The following is an 18,997-nucleotide window of genomic DNA, read 5'->3' as shown; positions in this document are numbered from 1 at the left end:
AGGGGGATGGGACACGGGGCTGGCTCTCCTAGGCGGCTGCACTGGGGCAGCAGACCCTTCACTGATGGGGGCATCGGTCCCAGAGACCACCAAGGCAAACAGAGCCTAAGGGAAGAGGGTTCTCCTACCTCTGCTGGACATCAGGCCTGCTGAAATGCTTTGGAAAGACAGAATACCAAGCTGGGTCAGATCTGGGTCCTTGTCCCCAGTGGGCCACTTAGCTGCACCTCCTGGTACTACTGCCAGCACCCTTGACTCACCCCATCTGCTGGCTCTCAGGCCAGCCCCACCTCTCAGCCCTTCCTACCCCCCCTGTACCCTGGAGCAGCCACTGGCTTCTCTCCATGCCACCCCCGCCGTCTTGTCCAGGCCCCCTGCCTCTTTTCCACCCAGCTGCCTGTATCTTTGCACATCCTCCGTGGTCTATTCCTTGAGCTGCAGCCAGACCAAATGCCAGAAGTCTGACCATGTCACCCCCGCCCTCAGATAAAGTCCAACCCTTTAACTGGATACATGCGGCAGCCTCCACAGCCTGTCCTACACACCTTTTCAGCTCTCTCACCCTGCCAAAGATGTCATTTCCCCAAAGCCGCCTCTCACCCCCTGGTCCTGTTTGGAGTCTCCTGGCCCACACAACACCACTTACTTCCCAGGAGCACACAGGCCACGTAGGAGGCTGTTGGCTCTGAGATTGTGAGGCAGAGAGCAGGGCCTGCATCACCCTCACCCCTGCCCATTCCTCATTCTGGACTTTGCTCATAACAATGTCCAGCTCACTTTCAGGGCCAGAGAGCTGATGCTCCAGAAATGTAGCACTGCTGGGCCCTGCTCTAACCATCATGCTCTCACTAGCCCTCCTTCCTCGGGGGCCTCTGCCCACCACACACAGCACCAAGCATCCATCTGCCACTGTTGGTGCAGGCCTGTGGCAGGACGGAGGCTCTGTGGGCCCAGCCTGGACCTTTCTCAAAGGGCTCACAGGCCATTGCTGAAGGGAGACTGAGAATGAAACAGGAAAGGGCTTAATGAAGCTCTTACTGTGACCACAAATTCCCTCCTTTCTCTAAGGTCCCCCTAGCAGGGAGTTGGCCACTTGCTTAGCCTGCACTCATTCATTCCCTTGTCCTTTTGGTTAAAAATGCCACCTGGGCACATCTGTAGGTCAATGTCACAGAAAAGATGCTGGAACTTTTCCTTCATAGCATTTGTCCAAATTTTGAGCAAGTATTTGTTGGTAGAAGTGCAAGTTAAATGCCTCTCTCTTCTGATGAGATTGCAAGCTCCATGAGCGCAGGGAGGGTAGGTGGCCTTTTGGTCCACGATCCCAGAACACAAGCAGAGACTTCTGGAGAGCAAGCCCTCAGGAATTGTTTTTAAAGGCATGAATGAACAGAGAAATGAATGAACGACCGTCTAAGGGAGACAGGACCTCTACCACCTAATAGAAGACAACAAGAGGCTGGAGGAGGGTGGCCACCTTGCCTCCAGCCACACCACATAAATGAGATGGTGCTGGAGTGTGAATCCAGCCTGATGCCTCCTCCGCACCTGGCCTGGTCCCCACATGCTCAGCCCTCCTCTCTGGCCTGCAGGACCCCATCTTAACTGACATGGAGGAGGAGAGTGACATCATGGTATATTCAGAAGCACAAGAAGAGGAAGGCAAGGTAGACCTGGTCACCCCTGAGTCCTTTGCCCAGCCGAGCCGCATAGGGAAGCCCATGACTGAAGACCCAGTTGTGGAGGTGGTCAAGAAGATCCTGCAGTGAGTGGCCCTGGGATGCACACTGGGGCCCTGCCACAATGGCCCATGGCCTTGAGCCTTCAGGGACCAGCTTGGGGGCCCCACACACAAGGTTTCCCTTGCCTTCTCAGAGCCTCAGTTTATCACCTGAAATGGGACCCATGATGAGACTCCCCTGGTGTTTAAGGGTTAACTGGGTGCTGCCCCAAGCCTGGCCTAAGCTGTCTTCTTGGTCACTGTGGAAAAGCTCACATCCTTTTCTTTGATTTCAGACATCCTAGTTCAAAATGGCCAGCCCAGAACAGTGACAAAGATCGATTCCAGACAGGTAGAGGCATGCAGGCCTGGGGTCTGGGGGCAGCAGTGGGGAAGCTGGTGGTGCTGTGTGGTCCATCCTCACCTTCTATCTTCACTCTCATCCTGGTTCTTGTTACACAAAGGCCTGAAGCGTCATCGGGGTCGGCCGGACAGCTCTGGGAGGAAGCCCATGCCCAGTGGCAGCACCACTTCTGCAGTTAGGTAGGACATAGGGCTGCCTGGGAGCCCTTCCCAGCTTCAGCCTGTCCTCCCAAACAAAGGCAGAGACAACCCCATGGCTTTCCCAGACTGTCTCAGGGGCTCACTCTAAGAGTGAGGTCTGAGGTCGTTCTGCAGAGGGACAAGGCTCACGTAGGCCTATCTCCTGAAAAACATGTCCTTGCCTCCAGCCACACCACTTAAATGAGATGGTGCTGGAGTGTGAATCCAGCTTGATGCCTCCTCCACACCTGGCCCGGTCCCCACATGCTCAGGGAATTTGGACCCAGTTTGGTGTCTTTCAGCCCTGGGACTTCCCCCACACATGGTCATGGTTATAAAAAGGGACAGTTGGAGCCATGGAGCAGATGGCTTTCCTGGGCTGATGTCACAGAGCCACAGAAGGAAGTCCTGGGCCTTGGTGCTCTGCCCACTAAGGCTCATTAGGACAATTAAGACTCAAGGCTCAGACCGCCAGCCCCTGCGTGTAGGTTTTATGAAAGGTGGATAACAGAAGTCACATGACAGAGCAGACTTTCTGGATCTTCATGTCAACCTGATTGACATGGTTTAATTCCTGGTTTTGAGAAAATGAAGGGAGTCCCTGCTCTGCCTTTACCTCCAGAAGGTCTTTTTTGAGCACACAGCCCAGGCACAATGTGGAAAGAAGCAAAGGCCAGCCAAGTGAGAAGAGCAAAGGCTATGGTAGGGAGTAGGCCACCATCAAGGACTTTCAGCAGAGTCTCAAGGGCAGGCCGGGGATGGGAAGCATTCCCCTTCCTCTCTGGGTGTGCTCTGGCTGGCAGCTGCTGGCATAGGGAGCTGGAGCTGCAGGGCGTCCTATGCAGTGGGTTAGATGGGTATATTTGACTTTCTCTGGCTAGTCCCAAGTTCGAAATGAAGACAAAACTTAGGAAAGTGTCATTTATTTGTTGGGGTCGTGCTGCATGGACCCTGACCTGGTTGGGCACTGACAGGGAAAACGCTGAGGAAATCAGGATACTGTGCACAAATTTAAGATAGAGTGTGAGAATGTCTGGAGAAAGGCCTACATTATTTCATGCCGAATGGTGGACTGGGACAAGGCAGCAGTTTTCTGGCTTCTTCAGAAGGCTTTTATTGATTTCTAACAAAAGCACATAAGCGGCTCGGCACCCATAGCACAGAGGTTACAGCACCAGCCACATACACTGAGGGTGGCGGGTTCGAGCCTGGCCTGGGCTAGCCAGGCAGCAATGACAAATGCAACAAAAAATAACCGGGCGTTGTGGTGGGCGCCTGTAGTCCCAGCTACTTGGGAGGCTGAGGCAAGAGAATTGCTTAAGCCCAAGAGTTTGAGGTTGCTGTGAGCTGTGACGCCACAGCACTCTACCCAGGGCAGACATAGTGAGACTCTGTTCCAACAACAACAAACAAAAAACACACATAAGCAAAATGGACAAATGCCAAAAGGTAGGGTTAAAAGAATCCCTGTCCCTAGGAAGACTGGCTAGAGAGAGAGGCTGGATAAAGTGGTAGGGGTTGCTAACCAATGGCTTAGAAAGGGGGAGGGGAAAACCAGTTTTATCCAGGCCAGGGAATTAAGCCAGGTTCCCTAATCTCACTGCAGATCAGGAGTTCAAAGGACTTAGCAGTGTTTCAGTCCTTTCCCGCCTGTTGACTCTCAGTGCACAGGTTAGTCCGTGCTGTTCCGTCACCTCTGGGCTCTTTACACCTTTCGTGGTCTTGATGAGCCCCCAGGGATCCGTGTCTGCAGGCTTTCCCCTAGAAACCCCTGGATTGAGGCAGGGCACCCCACTGAGAAATCGACCTGTCTACCTCCCACAATTTATTAATCAAATCCTGGTGCCTATTGTTAAGGAGATGTGGTTTAGCTTCCTGGATGGTAACTAGAGACCACAGTTTGGCTTCCTGCAACTCTGACTTACAGCAGGCTGACTTCCTGGGCTGCTTCTGATAGATAAGGGGTGGTCTCCTCGGTAGGCTGCTGCAGGTTGTGGGTCAGAGATCCATTTTGTATATATGATCCAGATATCATCTGTTTCTATATTCAGTCTCTCAAGGGGTGATGACATGAAGTCCACTTCACTAGAGTTGCTAGATAAAAGAAAAGGGTACCAGAGAGGATGTCCAGGTAAATAGGACAAAGCTAATTTGTTAGCATAAGTATGTCCCAATATAGTGTGGGACATACTTATACTAACAATTACTCTTTGCTTATATGAAATTCAAGTTTAAATGGGGGTATGATGTTATAATTTGATAAATCTCACAACCCTACATGTGGGTCAATGCCTTTTTCTTTTTGGTCCTCACCCCAGGGAAGCAAGGATATAAATTTCTAGGCCCCAATACCCCTTGCCTTCTCTCAGCAGTCATAGTTGGGTTTCAGTGGTAAGGGTTTCACCCCATGCTGAGATTGTCCTCACAGCTGTGGAGGAGTAGGAAGTTAATCTTGAAGGGTTCAGACCCAGAAATGGGAGTCAGTTTGCCTACACAGAGACCCAGCACCTCTAGCAACCCAGGCAGGGCTCCCGTGGGTTCAGACCTGCCTCCTGTCTGTCCCCAGCCTCCGGAGCACAGACCCACCTTTGTCCCACAGCTTCACAAGGCACTGCAAGCCCAACAGACTGGACAGAAAGTACCAGGTGCTTGGGGATAAACCACCTCAACCGGGGGAGTAAGTAATAAAGTATTTTCCTTTAACTGCAGTTAACCTGTTTCAGTCAGGGACGGCCAAATCTGACCAGCTAAGGGGAAAAATAAAAAGATAAGAAAGGGTATGGGGAGGCCCAAGATCAGTTTGTCTCAGAGCCAATTGCACCCAAATTTGTTCAGAGACTTTTTCACAGAATTTCACATTTTCCAAGCTAAGCATTTCGTGGTGGCAGGGCAGCAGACCCCTTTGAGGTTTTGGTTTCATGTCATTTTTTCAATGCCCCCCACCCATTTCTCTTTTCCTTTATTGTAATTTAAGTGATTAAAACAAGATCTGGTCCACTTAGTATGGCTTCGTTTCAAGCAAACAAGTAAAATTTCAAGTGCAGCCCTTTCACCTTGGGGGGGGGTGTCTCATCTTTGGGGGCCGGGGACCCCCACAATGCAGAGAAGAGTAGCTGTTATGTCAGGCAGCCCAGGTGTCACACGCAAGCCAGTGGCTGGACATTCCCTTGTCCACACACCAAGACATTGCAGCACCGTCGACACCTCAACTCTTTCATTTTTTATACTTCCATGCAGGAGGATGTTTGGTCCTACCCTAAGTTGTGTTTGGCTAATTACTATTTATAAGTAATCATTCTTTATTCTTTCAACCAGTACTGAAGCACTGACAGGTGCAGGTGTTGCCCTGGGGCTAGGGATTCCACAGTGAACAAAAACAGACACACACAGTCCGTGCCCTATGCTAAAAGACAAAGACGAGCACATTCAAATCTTAAGGGTCACAAGATGGAAAAGCATGTATCCAATGTACACAATACTAATATGAAACCAATAGAAAAATAGCTACATCCCCACATGAGAGAAAAACACAAGGGGATTCAAGTGGGAGGAGGGCAAGGGGAGGAGAGAGGGAGATTGGTAAACTCTCACCTAATGTGAACAATGTTAGGGTTTACAGCACACCTCCTTGGGCTCAACTACAACTTGAACTTCACCTTCATCCCTGCCTACCCTGCACAGTGGTTCTGGTATAGTTGCCTGTAACCTAATCATTGTACCCTCATATTAATCTGAATAAAATAAAATAAAGTAAAATCTTAATGAGTTTATTTGAGCAGACAATTTATGAACCAGGCAGTGCCAGACCCCAAACAATTCAGGGCTCCACCAAGGTGAAAGTGGAAAAACCTTTTATGAGGTGTTTGCAGAAGCACGACAAGTGCCCTGACAGCAATATTTGCTTAGCTAAGTAGAAAGTCCCTAGTTGGCTGTTTCTCATTGGTTAAGCTTAGTTTTCATTTTCCTACACTATAGCCATTCATTCTGAGTTGGGGTTGGGTTTGTTTATGAAGAACCTCCAAACAGTGGAGCTGTTTCAGCCTAAAGGCCTCCTATTTAATATATTAAACATCTACTGGACTTTATCGTCTGCTAGGAGAGAGAGAAGTTAATCAGCCAGTCACATGAATCAATCCCACATTCCTATTAGAGTGTAGTGGGGCTGAGGGAAACCCCGACAGCATCAAAACCAGAAGGCGAGAAATCGGTGCTGAGCCAGGATCTTAGGAAGCGAAGGAACAAAAGCCACCAAGAAGAAAGCAGCTTTTATGGAGAGGAATTAGAATGTGCAAAGGTCCTGGGGCAATAATTATAAGGAGTGACAGGCCAAAACAAAGCACTCAAAGTTCTGTTCATTTGGTTTTGTCCACGTTGCCATGTCAAAACGGGGGATCTGCCCTCCGGGATCTGCCTTGTCTGTGTTACAGGAATTTTAAAGCAATTATCCTGACCCTCCTCTGGGACAGCAATGAGCACCTGCTGGCCATCGCAGAGGTGAGGACCTCTGCCCACAGGCCCAGCTGCCTTCTGCCTTCTGCAGTCTGTGGGTCAAAGTCATTTGAGGAAAGATAAGGAAGAGAGGACTCCACTCCCCATGACCACAGCTTCCCAGCTTCAGTCATCCCGTGGTGTTTTTCCCTCCTGGAGACTAAATCTCACTTATTCAGCATTCATTCATTATTCATTTAATTAGTCTCTACATGTATAAGAAACTGGGTATCCTGAGAAGAACAAGCCCAGTCTCTGTCCCTGACGTTCCCAGTTCCCAGCCAGAGGCAACAGATGGGAGGGGTGGGGCTGTGGGAGTGGGCATCTCCCAGGGGAGCTGCCCGTGCCCCATCCCTGCCTACCCTGCACAGTGGTGCTGGTATGGTTGCCTGTCCACCTCCCATGGGGCTGTCTGCCTTCCGCAGGGCAGGGTGTCTGGCTCATCCATCTCTGTGGCCCACAGCCAGTACTCAGCTTGGTGCTTCCAAACACACTCCCAATCTTGTCACTGATTTGGGATTCCATTGATTCGAGTCTTGAAGGATAAATAGGATTTTAGTATTCACTCACTCGAGAAATAATGAGGGCTGACCGTGGCGTATGGAGGGAGGTGACAAGGGCAGCTGAGGAGGAAGAGCATCCCCGGCACAGGAGACATGGAAATGAGGGAGGGCTGGTGGACCCCAGGAGCAAGGGTCAGAGTCCCACTTGGGGTCCTTGCCCACACATCGTCAACACTCCCTTACTCTCTGGCAGGAATTTTACCGCAAAGAGAAGCACCCAGTAACCAGACCGGAGTGCATGTATGAAACCTTCGACCAGTGCGCTGACAGCATCTGCAAGAAGATCCTGGAGTACCAGAGCCAGGCCGAGGAGTACCACAACTCCTGCCTCCTGGGTGTGTGCGGGAAGCTGGCATCAGGGGTGGTGAGTGCGGTGTTGGAGCTTGGCCTTGGGCTCGTGGCCTGGATCCCACCCTCCTGATTCAGACCTCACTGGAGAGACAGAGGAGCCTCCCTGTGAAGAGCTGACAACTTCAACTGGGTGAAAACAATGATCAAGTTTAATTGGAGAAAAACAACATCGCAAAAAAAAAAAAGTTTACATTTCTTTTTTTTTTTTTTTTTTTGAGACAGAGCCTCAAGCTGTCACCCTGGGTAGAGTGCCAGGGCATCTTAGCTCACAGAAACCTCCAACTCCTGGACTTAAGTGATTCTCTTGCCTCAGCCTCCCAAGTAGCTGGGACTACAGGCGCCCACCACAACGCCCGGCTATTCTTTTTTGGTTACAGCCATCATTGTTTGGCAGGCCCCGGGCTGGATTCGAACCCGCCACCTCAGGTGTATGTGGCTGGAGCCTTAGCTGCTTGAGCCCATGTGATTTGTACCTTTAGAGGTATACTTTGTTCCTTCTACAGATATTTTTTACAGCTTTAATTGAGACATTTATATGCCTCACAATTTACCTATGTAGTGTACAATTCAATGGTTCTTGGTTTATTTAAAGTTGTGCAATCACCACCACCATCAGTTTTAGAAACCTCATCTTCCCATCCTCTCCCCAGCCCTAAGCCACCATTAATCTGCATTCTGTCTCTATAGTGTTTTCATGTGAATTTAATCTTATAGTATATGGTCTTTTGTGACTGGCTTCTTTCATTTTGCATAATGTTCTCAAAGTTTATGCAAAATTATTAATTGCTATGCATGCATTGACCTTGTATCTTTTTATCACCAAATAATATTTTATTGTATGGATCTACCACCTTTTGCTGTGGTCTGCTGTGCTGTTTCAGAGACCATCTGGTAGAAGTAGGAGAGATTAGGAAACAGTGTTACAACTGGCCAGGTTCAATGCCCACTGCTCAAGAGAAAAACAATACACTAAAACAGCAGATGTTACAAGGGAGACAGAGCGTAATATATCAGGCTGCATTTGAGCAGACAGAAGGAAGTTCTCAAATACATCTCTCTGAGAATTGGGGAGAAAAGTTTTTAAAGATACTTGGTGGGCAAAGGGCTAGGTAGTGAGGTCTGCTGATTGTCAGGGTAGAACCATTAAGGTGAAGAAATTGTCTTCTTGTTCATGGGTGGGAGTTGTAAGACCAGTAGAGTTAGTTCCTTGGCATGGGCCACTGGTCTGGGTGGGTCAGCCAGTTTACTGGAATGCAGGGCCTAAAAGATATCTCAAAATTAGCCCTAGATTAGGGCGGTGCCTGTGGCTCAAAGGACTAGGGAGCTGGCCCCTATGCCGGAGATGGCAGGTTCAAAAAACCCAACCCCCGCCATAAACTGCAAAAAAAAAAAAAAAAAATTAGCCCTAGATTACACAAAGGTGACGTTATCTAGGGAGCAATGAAGAAAGCTAAAAATCTTTATGATCATCAGCTGTATGACTCCTGAGCCATAAGCAATTACAGGAAAGGAAGCTAGGGAAAAATAGCTGGTTATACATACATTTTAACTATGCCTATTCCTTTACAGCATTCAGGCACCTACCACAGTTCCCATCTTGTCACCCTTTATTAATTTTATAAAGGGCCGTTTCAGTAGCAGACCTGAGACCAGGACTCAGCACTGCCATCTTCCAGATGTATTGATCTTGGCTGCATGATTTTACCTCCTTAGCCTTAGTTCCTTGCCTGTATCCTGGAGATAATAATACTGATCATGGGAGGCTTTTTTGAGGAGTAAATTTCTTGCACAGACTTGGCATGTATAGGGAATAATCAGCAATAGCTTTCATTGCTATGGTGGTTGAATGACTGGAATTGAAACAACAGACAGCGTTTTATTTCTCTAGTTCAGAATTCCCCACAGCGAGCTCTGTGGGATCCCAGCCTACATGATCATCCTCAAAGATTCCTTGGTCAGATGGGTTTAGAACATACTGCATACTGTGTCCCTCTGGTTAATTCACAATTCATTTTTAAGTGAGACTTCCATTTCCTGTGGTTTGGTAGGACAGTATCCTGACCAACTCTCCCTCTGAAGACATGTAAAACACTGCATAAAGTATTTTTGTGATAAAATCTTTTAAATGCATTAGTGAGCTATCTGTAAAGTAAGAAACATGCAAAAACCAAAAAAAAAAAAAAATGAAAATAGAAATGCTGAGTGATAACTTGAGTTTGAGCAGTAACCTTGGTTATTGTCCTAAGGATATTTGCTGACTTCCAGGTGAACATGGATCTCCCTTTTCACGGTCTCCAGGGCTTTGGGAATAGGAGACAAATCCACTGACCACCCAAGGTGGGAAATCTAAAAGGAGACAAGCCACCTAAAGCTGGAACTTCCCAGGGCTCCACCTGCAGAGAAAAGTGAATGAGACATAAGAAGGAAATTGTCTGATTAAAAACGTTCATGCTGAGTGAAGGAAAAAAAAAAAAAAAAAAACCTCCAGTGAGAATCCAGAACTCTAAGCCAGCCCTTATGTGACTTCTTTTTTATTTCCTGTATTTTTAATTGCTGCCTTATGTGGTTTCTAAACCTGAATTCACAGATTATCTAAATATGAATTCACTTTTGTGGAGCTCAATCTGATACCTTAGTTTAAAGTGATCTTGTGTTAGTGGTGTCCAAAAGCTTACTTGTTAGAGACACTACAAATTGTCTCTAGAAAAACCCACCTTCAACTCAGGCCTCAAGGGATTCCCACTGATAAAATGCCCAGAATAAGAGCTCACAGTACTAAACAAATAGCAACATTAATAGCCCCACCCCCACCCCCAAGCACAAGCATACAAAACACTTTGAGCAAAGAGCAACAAAAGGAGACCAGTGGCAGGGCTCAGTGGCTCACACCTGTAGTCCTAGCACTCTGGGAGGCCAAGTGGGGAAGGACCACTTGAGATCAGGAGCTCAAGATCAACATAAGCAAGAGTGAGATCTTGCTCTCTACTCTGTCTCTACTAAAAACAGAAAAAAATTAGCCAGGCATAGTGGCAGGCACCTGTAGTCCCAGCTACTTGGGAGGTTGAGGCAGGGGAGGATCATGTGAACCCAGGAGTTTGAGGTTGCTGTGAGCTAGGATGACACTCTAGCCTGGGCAATAGTGAGACTCTGTCTCAAAAAAAAAAAAATGAAATTAGTGAAGACTTCAGATATTAAAACTATCAAACACAGAATATAAAATAATTCACTTATAGTTAAACAAAAGATAGAATTAGCAACATGAGTAAGGAGTGGAGCAGAGGACTATTAAGATGACCAAGTAGATATGAAAGAGAATTAAATAGAACTTCTATAAAGGAAAAATTAAGAGTTGAAATTTTAAAACTTACAAATGGCTTTACTACCAGGTTATACACAGCTGAAGATAGAATTAGTGGACTGGAAGGCAGATCCAAAGAAAGTATCCAGAAAATAACATAGAAAGTCAGAGATGAAAATATGGGAGAGAGGTGAAAAGACATGGATGAAAAAGCATGTCTAACATATGGTTATTTGAAGGTACGGTGAGAGTGGGAGGAGGCCAGGATCAAGGCAATAGTGGAAGAGACAGTGGATGAGAAGTTTCCAGAAATGCTGAAAGACACGAGGAATGTTAAGTGAGCTGGAAAGTCTACAGAATACAGAGGAGAAGTCCTTTGAACTGGTTTAAGCCAGTATTTCCTATACTGTTTTGACCACAGGACCCCCCTATTACCACATCGGAGATTAAGGTTTTCTCTTCGGGAAACTGCTTTTGGGTCTTTGTTGGAGACATCACTTCAGCAACTTGTTTCTAAACTTTCCCTCCCTTGGCTCTTCTCCTCAATTCCTGCAGAATTACGGGCCCAGACGAGAAGATTTGAGGAGATGCTGCCCCAAGTCTGTTGGCTGGTGATGGAGAATTTCAAGGACCAACACTGGAAAAAATTTTGCTCCTCCATGAAAGAGATGAGAGGACACTTTGAGGAACAGCAGAAGCAGCTGGAGAAAAGAAAGGTGACGGGCCCCATCCCTTATACTGCTACAGGACCCGGGGTCTCAGGTGTTCTGAAATGGAGGCAGGTCATGGGAAACCCAAGTACCAGGGAAGGTGATAAGCCAGGCTTGGAATTATTGGATGGGGGCTGAGGGATAGGAGGCATTGGTAAAATGAGAACAGAGTCAAAAAACTCTTCACAGAAGGAGCTCAGTGAACTCTTTATTGGATTTAATGGGTGAGTCTGCTGGGTTCGGTGGGGCTGTAGTCATTGAGATCAACAACGATTATCCACGCTGGTCCTTGCAGCTGTGGAACAGGGATGCTGCTGATTTCATTAGATTAAAGCCCTGATTGTGCTATACAGATCCTCAGCCTGCCCTCTTCTGAGCCCTCTGAGTCAGTTCCAGCCCTATCCCTGGCTTGCCCTTTCTACCACTTCTTTGCCCACTATCGCCCCACACACGTCAGGTGAGAGGACATATCTGGGCCATGGTCATAATTGACAGAAGACATAAACCAGTGACTTTTTGGTCCTGACCTCAAGGCTGGGTCAAAATCTCCATTGAATTCTTTATTCTTTTATTGAAGGATAAAAATGCTCAGAAGCTCCACCCAAATCTTGGACACCCTATACATTCCCGAGAAATAAAGTCTCTACAATTAGCAGAAGAGGAAAGGCAGAAAGAGCTGGATAACGTGATTAGTGTAAACAGAGAGAAGTTGGAGGTCAGTGGGTGCCATTGAGTCCCCAGCCTGGTGCCCTCCAGAAAGATGGCACCAGTAGACAGCCACTGACAGCACTAAGTGCTGCCTTTGTTTGGCACCTTGGCCAAAGTAGGCATTGAAAGTGGGTGGGTTCTGCAGATGAAAATGGTCATTACTGGATGTTCCACTTATATCCTCTTTGATTTCTAAATTACTTAATTACAAAGTTACTAATGATGACTTTTTATCACAATCTATGTTTAATTGGACGATTTCCTCTTCTGTGAACTATCTATGTGTGTCCCTCAGCCATTTCTGAATCTCTTGATGAAGACCAGATGCTAGTCTTGTCTGGGGTCACCAGCTAGCTCCCCACATCCTCCTAGCCAGCTTCACCCTGCCAGTCTCTGAGCTGGCCTTGGAGGGCAAGTCCTCTCCCTACAGGACTGTGCTCACTGTGTTTCTTCCAGGAATTTACCAGGAAGTATGGCCGGTTTTTCATAGGCAACTTGGCCACCTTCACTGAGAAGTTCCTGCTGCAGTTGGATGAAGTGGTCACCATCGATGATGTCCAGGTTGCAAGTAAGTGGTGCCCCCAGCCTTGTGCCCTGGCCCTGGGGGTTGGCAAGGAGTAGGTGGGGGGTGAGGTCTGCTTTTTCCAACTTTACCAGAGTGAAAACAGGTTTTCTTTGGAGGGGACTGACAACTTTTTGTTTGTTTTCATTAAAAACAATTTTTTGGCTGGAAAAGGCAAATGCTATATGGGTCAAAGACTATAAGAAAGGAAACACTAGTAGTATTTTCATACTCTTGGGGTTAGGGAAACCTTTTCTTTTTATTTATTTTTTATATTTTTATAGAGACAGAGTCTCACTTTATCACCCTCAGTAAAGTGCCGTGGCATCACACAGCTCAAAGCAACCTCTAACTCCTGGGTTTAGGCGACTCTCCTGCCTCAGCCTCCCGAGTAGCTGGGACTACAGGCACCTGCCACAACGCCTGGCCATTTTTTTGTTGCAGTTTAGCCGGGGCCGGGTTTGAACCCGCCACCCTCGGTATATGGGGCCGGCACCCTACCCACTGAGCCACAGGCACTGCCCAGGGAAACTTTTTCTAAGTATGGCATGGGAGCCAGAAGCCCTAGAGGAAATGGCTGGCACTTCTCTGTAGCCAAACAAAACAAAACTAAAACTAGAAAATTGTTGAAAGACAGAAAGATGAGACAAAAACTGGAAATGTATTCCTCACAACCTGTAAGTCAGAGAAATAATTAGTATCCTTGTGGTACCAAAAAACTCTCCCTGGTCAAATTTTTAAAGAGATAGAAGATACATACACCATTGGGAAGAGAAGCAATTCGTATGGCCAGGAACTGTCAAAGATGCTCAGCCTCACCGACAATGGAAACTGTGAATGTGAACATTAGTCAGATATCATTTTTCACCAATAGCCTACCAAGGTTTTTAAGTCTGGTGACCACCAGCCCCGGTGAGGATGTCAGGAAACAGACACAACACAGAGACCAGTCGTGAGAGTGTACATGGATACCACCCTCTTGGAGAACCATCTGTCAGTCCCTGTCAGTTCTAATTCTAGGAATTCATCCAACAGAAATATATTTGGACATTCCCTCAAAGATATATGTTCAAGAATATTTATCACAGCACGGCGTTGCTTGAAATGGAAAAATCTGGAAATAATACTAATATCACTCTGTAGGGAATTAGATCCATGAACAACAGTACAAAGATACAAGTGAATACCACCATTCTGCCCCAGGGCGGGTGGCAGGTCTGCGTATACTGACACAGAAAGACACAAGGAAAGACCATTATGCGAAAAAAAAAAAAAAACTGACACACAAGACTGTCTATGATCTCATTTAAAAAACCACATATATGATATTAACGTCATACTCACATATGTGTAAATGGATCTGTGCGGGAGACAGTACGAGACCGACGGAGGTACAGAGAACGAGAGACGGAGCCTGAGAGATCAGCACCACACTGCTGATGATCATCTCTGCCAGGTGGGATTGCGAGAGACCCCAACATCGTTTCTTCTCCACCGTTAGGTGATGTTTATATTTTTTATAATGTGCACATTACTTTTATTACCCTAAGAAGATTAAATATTACCCATTTATCACTAAGCTACAAAGTATGTAGCTTTATTCTTAAAGTATTTTTTAAGATTTTTATCACAAAACAATGAACGTCTGTTGTAGTAAAATAAGGGATGCTATGTGACCCAAGAAGCAAGTGAAGAACACACTCCTTCCACTCAGAAACCAGTGCCCTTCGCACCTGCTGCTCCTCCTTCCACTGCTTTCTGATTGCACACAGGCCTGCAGAGGATTATAGTGACTGTACACTCTTGTGGCCTGATTTCTCTGCAGGTGACCTTCGGCCTGACCAGTCAACGCTCTTCTTGAACATTTTCAGCTGGTATACACTGTAATTTACTAAGCATCATAATTTACTGATTAGTCCCCTGAGATTGAAGACTAGGCCATTTCCAGTTTTTCACTTCTGTAATTGTGCTGAAGAGAATCTCTGCATCCACACATCTCTATTTTGGGGTAACAGACTCCTAGAAGTGCAGTTTCAGTGTCAAAATGTACACACATTTTTGAGATACTGGCCATTTTCCAATATGGGAGCTGTCGAGGGTGAATCTCATTTGAGAAAGCAGGGCCTGCACAGACATCGCATTGAGACTCCAGTGGGAACAGGCAGATGAGCTGGCACAGGAGCAGACCACAGTAGCTTTCGGGGAGCCACTAAACTGGGAAGCCCCCTGCACTAGTCTGTAGGAGGCTTCTGAGTCAAGCCACCTCACCCTGCCATTCACAGCAGCAAGGGTGCAGATCAGGCCGCTCCTGCCTGCTGGCTCTCACTCCCTGCACAGAGGCCCTTTCTCCCCAATCAAGACAACACATCAGAGGTTGGACATTCGAGGACAACCTCCAAGCTTAGTTCAGAACCCATACAAGCTACTATATCAAAGAAAGCTCTATGAAGCATATCTAGGGACATACAGAAAGGGCAGGAAGGTCAGAGCGCCAAGCGCAGGGAATCACTCCTCAGATTTCCTAAGCAGTGACCTCTTGTGCCTCCACCATCCCCAGCTGCACAGCTAGTACATTCAACTTCTCTATGGAGGGGTCTCTCCCTGCCATTGGAGACTCCGAGTGGGGAGGAGGAGGGCAAGCCCTCACGTCTCTGACCCGGGATCTCAGGCTGTCGGTGAGGCCACAGTCAGTAACCCGTCTCTTGCTTGACAGGGATGGAACCCACCAAGCAGAAAATGTCAATCCTCATAAGGAGGAAGCTCACTGGGCTCTCCCTGGAGGAGGAGAGTGAGAAACCCCTGATTGAACGTGGGAGCAGGTGAGAGCCAAAAGCCACAAGGGCTACCACGATGGCTGTGTCTGTGGGAGGCAGGGCAGTGTAATGGTTAGGGGCTTGGGCTCTGAAGTCAGACCTGGTAGCCTGGAAAAGGTGTTGTGCTCTGGTGAGGCCCAGAGCCTCATCTGTGAAATGGGCAAGGCTGTCTGCCTGGCATGATGTTATGTGGGGAAATGAGGTGGTACACAGAGTGCTTCTGGTATATACCAAAGAGCTCAACAGCTCTTAGCTCACTTGATAAGGACCAAAGGTGAAAAGGATGCCTCAGTGGGAGACATATTCTTGGCTCACTGCTGGCACTGTGAACCACTCCAGCTCAAAGCGCCTGTCTCCTGTACCCCAAGAATGTGACTGCAAGAAGCAGCCGAGCAGTGATTTGCCCAGCTCTGTTCTCAGAGGTCTCCGGGGCATAATAGGAAAAGTGGGCCAAGGATGGTGGCTGCCACCTGGCTGGCAGCTTGATGGGGACACTGAAGCCCAGGAAAAGAGAAGCTACTTGAGATGTGGCACTCCCCTTCCCCCCACACAACCCATACTATCTGCACACAATGACTAAAACAATATGAAAATGCAAAACAGAACTTATAAAAGTGTAACATTAAATGCTCAGTAGGGATTCTTTTTTCATTAAGATGTATAAAGCCAGGTCAGGGGTGGGGGGGCAGGGGGCACTGGGTTCACAGCACAGCCACCTCTACCAAAAAAAAAATTTAAAGCCATGAGCCATGTTAATTGTTTCAAAGAAATGCTAAGCTTTTCCAATGCGGTAGTAGGTAAACTCTGAATGATGGGTCTTTCACATACATGTTTGTTTGTAGGAAGTGGCCAGGAATCAGACCCACTGAAATCACCATTCAAAACAAGATTCTTCTCCGGAAAACAGTGTCAGTAACGACCACGAAAACCACCCTGGGCCACCTGGCGACGGTGGAAGCCCGAGATGCTGTGTACCTGGTGAGGCAGGGTGGGGTGGGCCCGTCCCTGGGCTGCCTGAGGAAGGGGGGGACTTCCTGTCACTGGGCACCCTGGCACTTGGCTCACAGGGCAGACAACATGTCAGAGCACCCCCAGACTACAGGCCTCAGCACCCGGGACATGAGAATGTGGTTATGGGTCATATCCATCCCAGTGCTGGTATGGGTCTGAGGCATGATCCCAGCGCTATAGGAGCTCACATGGGGACCTCTCCACCCAGACAAGGGCCGAGAAAGGCTTTATGGAAGAACAGTAGTCAGAGCTGGGGAAAGTTGTCAACGGGCATAGAAGCAATAGGGTGGTTCCAATGGGGGACAGAGTAGCGGGAGCAGGAACCCTTCCTGAGGCAGCTTCTCTTCCTGACATGAGTCAGTTGTGCTGAGTCCTCCTGAGAACACAACAAGGAAGGTAGAATTAGTATTCCCATTTCACTGATAAGGACCTGAGGCATCCTTCATCCCACTACAGAGTGGGGTGGTCCTGACGAGGAGGCTGCACCCAGAAGCCAACCGAGGGACCTCTCAGGTCTGAAGATCCACAGATCTTTGGTCCTGGGGCTCAGAGAGAAACCTTGTCCTGCCTAGATAGGGATCAGCTGGACCCACTACTGGCAGAACTCGAAGTGCCCAGAGCCAGCCCCAGGCAGAGGGAACAGCTCTGCCAGCTGACTTCAGTAACGGCAAGAGGTCTGGAGGGCTCAGCCTGTCCAGGAACCAGGGCCTCTGAGGCCCAGGGAGGCTGCAGTGCGGGGCAGAGATTAGAAAGGGATGCAGAGTCCAGAGTCAGATAGACATAGCTCTTAGTCCCTGAGCAGCCTCTTTCTAGCTGGGTGACCCCAGGCAAGGCTCTGGGCTTTAGTTTCCCCAACTGTAAAATGGGCTGGGGAAGGGAGACAACTTGCCAGTACCTGGAATGGATTAAAAGTCACTTGCCAGCAGGTTCCAGAGTCCCCTAGGGATAGAATCCAGTCGTCCCTCCTCACAAGCCCCCCTCTTGCTGCCTTCCTCCCTACCTTCCAGCAATATTTAGCATTATTTGAGGAGGAGCTGAAGAGGATCCAGAAGGACAGCATGTCTCAGGTGAAGGAAGCACAGCGTTGGAAGGACAGCTGGGAGCGGTCCCTGCACACCATCCAGGGCCTCTACTTGTGACACCTTCTACCCACGCCAAATAAAAGCTCTTTTTATGCTGATTCCTTCTCTGTCTGCTTACTGCCTATCCATGCATCCCTCCCTCCATCATCCCTGCGATGTGCCAAGCACCATCACTTCATCAGTGGACCAGACATGCATGGTCCCTGCCCATGTGGGAGCTCACTTCCAATGAAGGAGACAAGCATGAAAGGGGAGGTCCACGTGGTTAGCGGAGATGGTGAGTACCAGGAGTCAGTTCCCTGAAACAGCCCCAGAACTCCAAAGGAAATAACCTCCAAACAGCATGGTTGGCACTTCATCTTGAAAAATGAAATGATCAAAAGTTATGGCTGCCCATAGCTCAGTGGTTAGAGTGCCGGCCACATGTACCTGGGCTGGTGGGTTTGAACCTGGCCTGGACCTTCTAAACAACAACAACAACAACAACAAATAGCTGGGCATTGTGGCAGGAGCCTGTAATCCCAGCTACTAGGGCAGTTGAATCGCTTGAGCCCAAGAGTTTGACACCACAGCACTCTACTGAGGGTGACAAAGTGAAACTCTGTCTCAATAAAAAATAAAAGAAGTTGTGGGGTGGATGGAACTGGAGAACATCATGTTAAGTGAAATAAGCCAAACAGAAAGACAAATCTTGCATATTCTCACTCATATATGGGAGCTAAATATTGAAAACAACTGATCTCCAGGAGATAGAAAGTAGAATGATGGTTACCAGAGTCAGAGAAGGGTAGGAGGAAGGGGGCATTAAGTGGGGAAGGTTAACAGGTGCAAAAATATAGTTAGATAGAATAAACAATATCTGATAACACAACAAAGTGACTATAATCAACAATTATTTAAGGTATTCTTTAAAATAACTAAGAGTATAATTGGAACATTCCTAACACAAAGAAATGTTAAATACCTGACGTAATGAATACTCCAATTACCCTGATTTTATCAATTCATATTGTATACCTGTATCAAAACCTTACACGTACCTGATAAAGACATACAGCTATTACATACCCACAATAATTTTTTTTAAAAAAAATTTAAATTAAAACAAGTCAATTACTTCTTGGCCTTTTGGCTCAGAGCAGGTGTAA

General features: G+C 47.5%; 1 protein-coding gene across 4 annotated transcripts in view; it reads left to right on the top strand.

Annotated features, from left to right (window-relative positions):
• Positions 1-17,941, top strand: part of CCDC180 (coiled-coil domain containing 180) — a 62,884-nt gene extending 44,943 nt beyond the window's left edge. For 2 of the 4 annotated variants that reach the window (XM_053568246.1, XM_053568236.1), the window contains exons 26-37: positions 1,593-1,765; positions 2,017-2,072; positions 2,185-2,263; positions 4,830-4,940; positions 6,691-6,757; positions 7,508-7,649; positions 11,519-11,679; positions 12,251-12,388; positions 12,838-12,949; positions 15,657-15,762; positions 16,599-16,734; positions 17,775-17,941. In XM_053568246.1, coding sequence (XP_053424221.1) covers positions 1,593-1,765; positions 2,017-2,072; positions 2,185-2,263; positions 4,830-4,940; positions 6,691-6,757; positions 7,508-7,649; positions 11,519-11,679; positions 12,251-12,388; positions 12,838-12,949; positions 15,657-15,762; positions 16,599-16,734; positions 17,775-17,906 — 1,413 coding nt within the window. In that variant the 3' untranslated portion in view covers positions 17,907-17,941. Of the gene's footprint in view, positions 1-1,592; positions 1,766-2,016; positions 2,073-2,184; positions 2,264-4,829; positions 4,941-6,690; positions 6,758-7,507; positions 7,650-11,518; positions 11,680-12,250; positions 12,389-12,837; positions 12,950-15,656; positions 15,763-16,598; positions 16,735-17,774 lie in introns of those variants that run through there. The other 2 variants (XR_008375455.1, XM_053568261.1) reach the window with 2 other exon arrangements.
• Positions 17,942-18,997: the final 1,056 nt, after the last annotated feature.

This window comes from Nycticebus coucang, chromosome 2, assembly GCF_027406575.1.
Source record: "Nycticebus coucang isolate mNycCou1 chromosome 2, mNycCou1.pri, whole genome shotgun sequence".
Taxonomy (NCBI): domain Eukaryota; kingdom Metazoa; phylum Chordata; class Mammalia; order Primates; family Lorisidae; genus Nycticebus; species Nycticebus coucang.
Note: the sequence above shows the minus strand (reverse complement) of the source record. Positions and strands in the feature narration are given on the sequence as shown.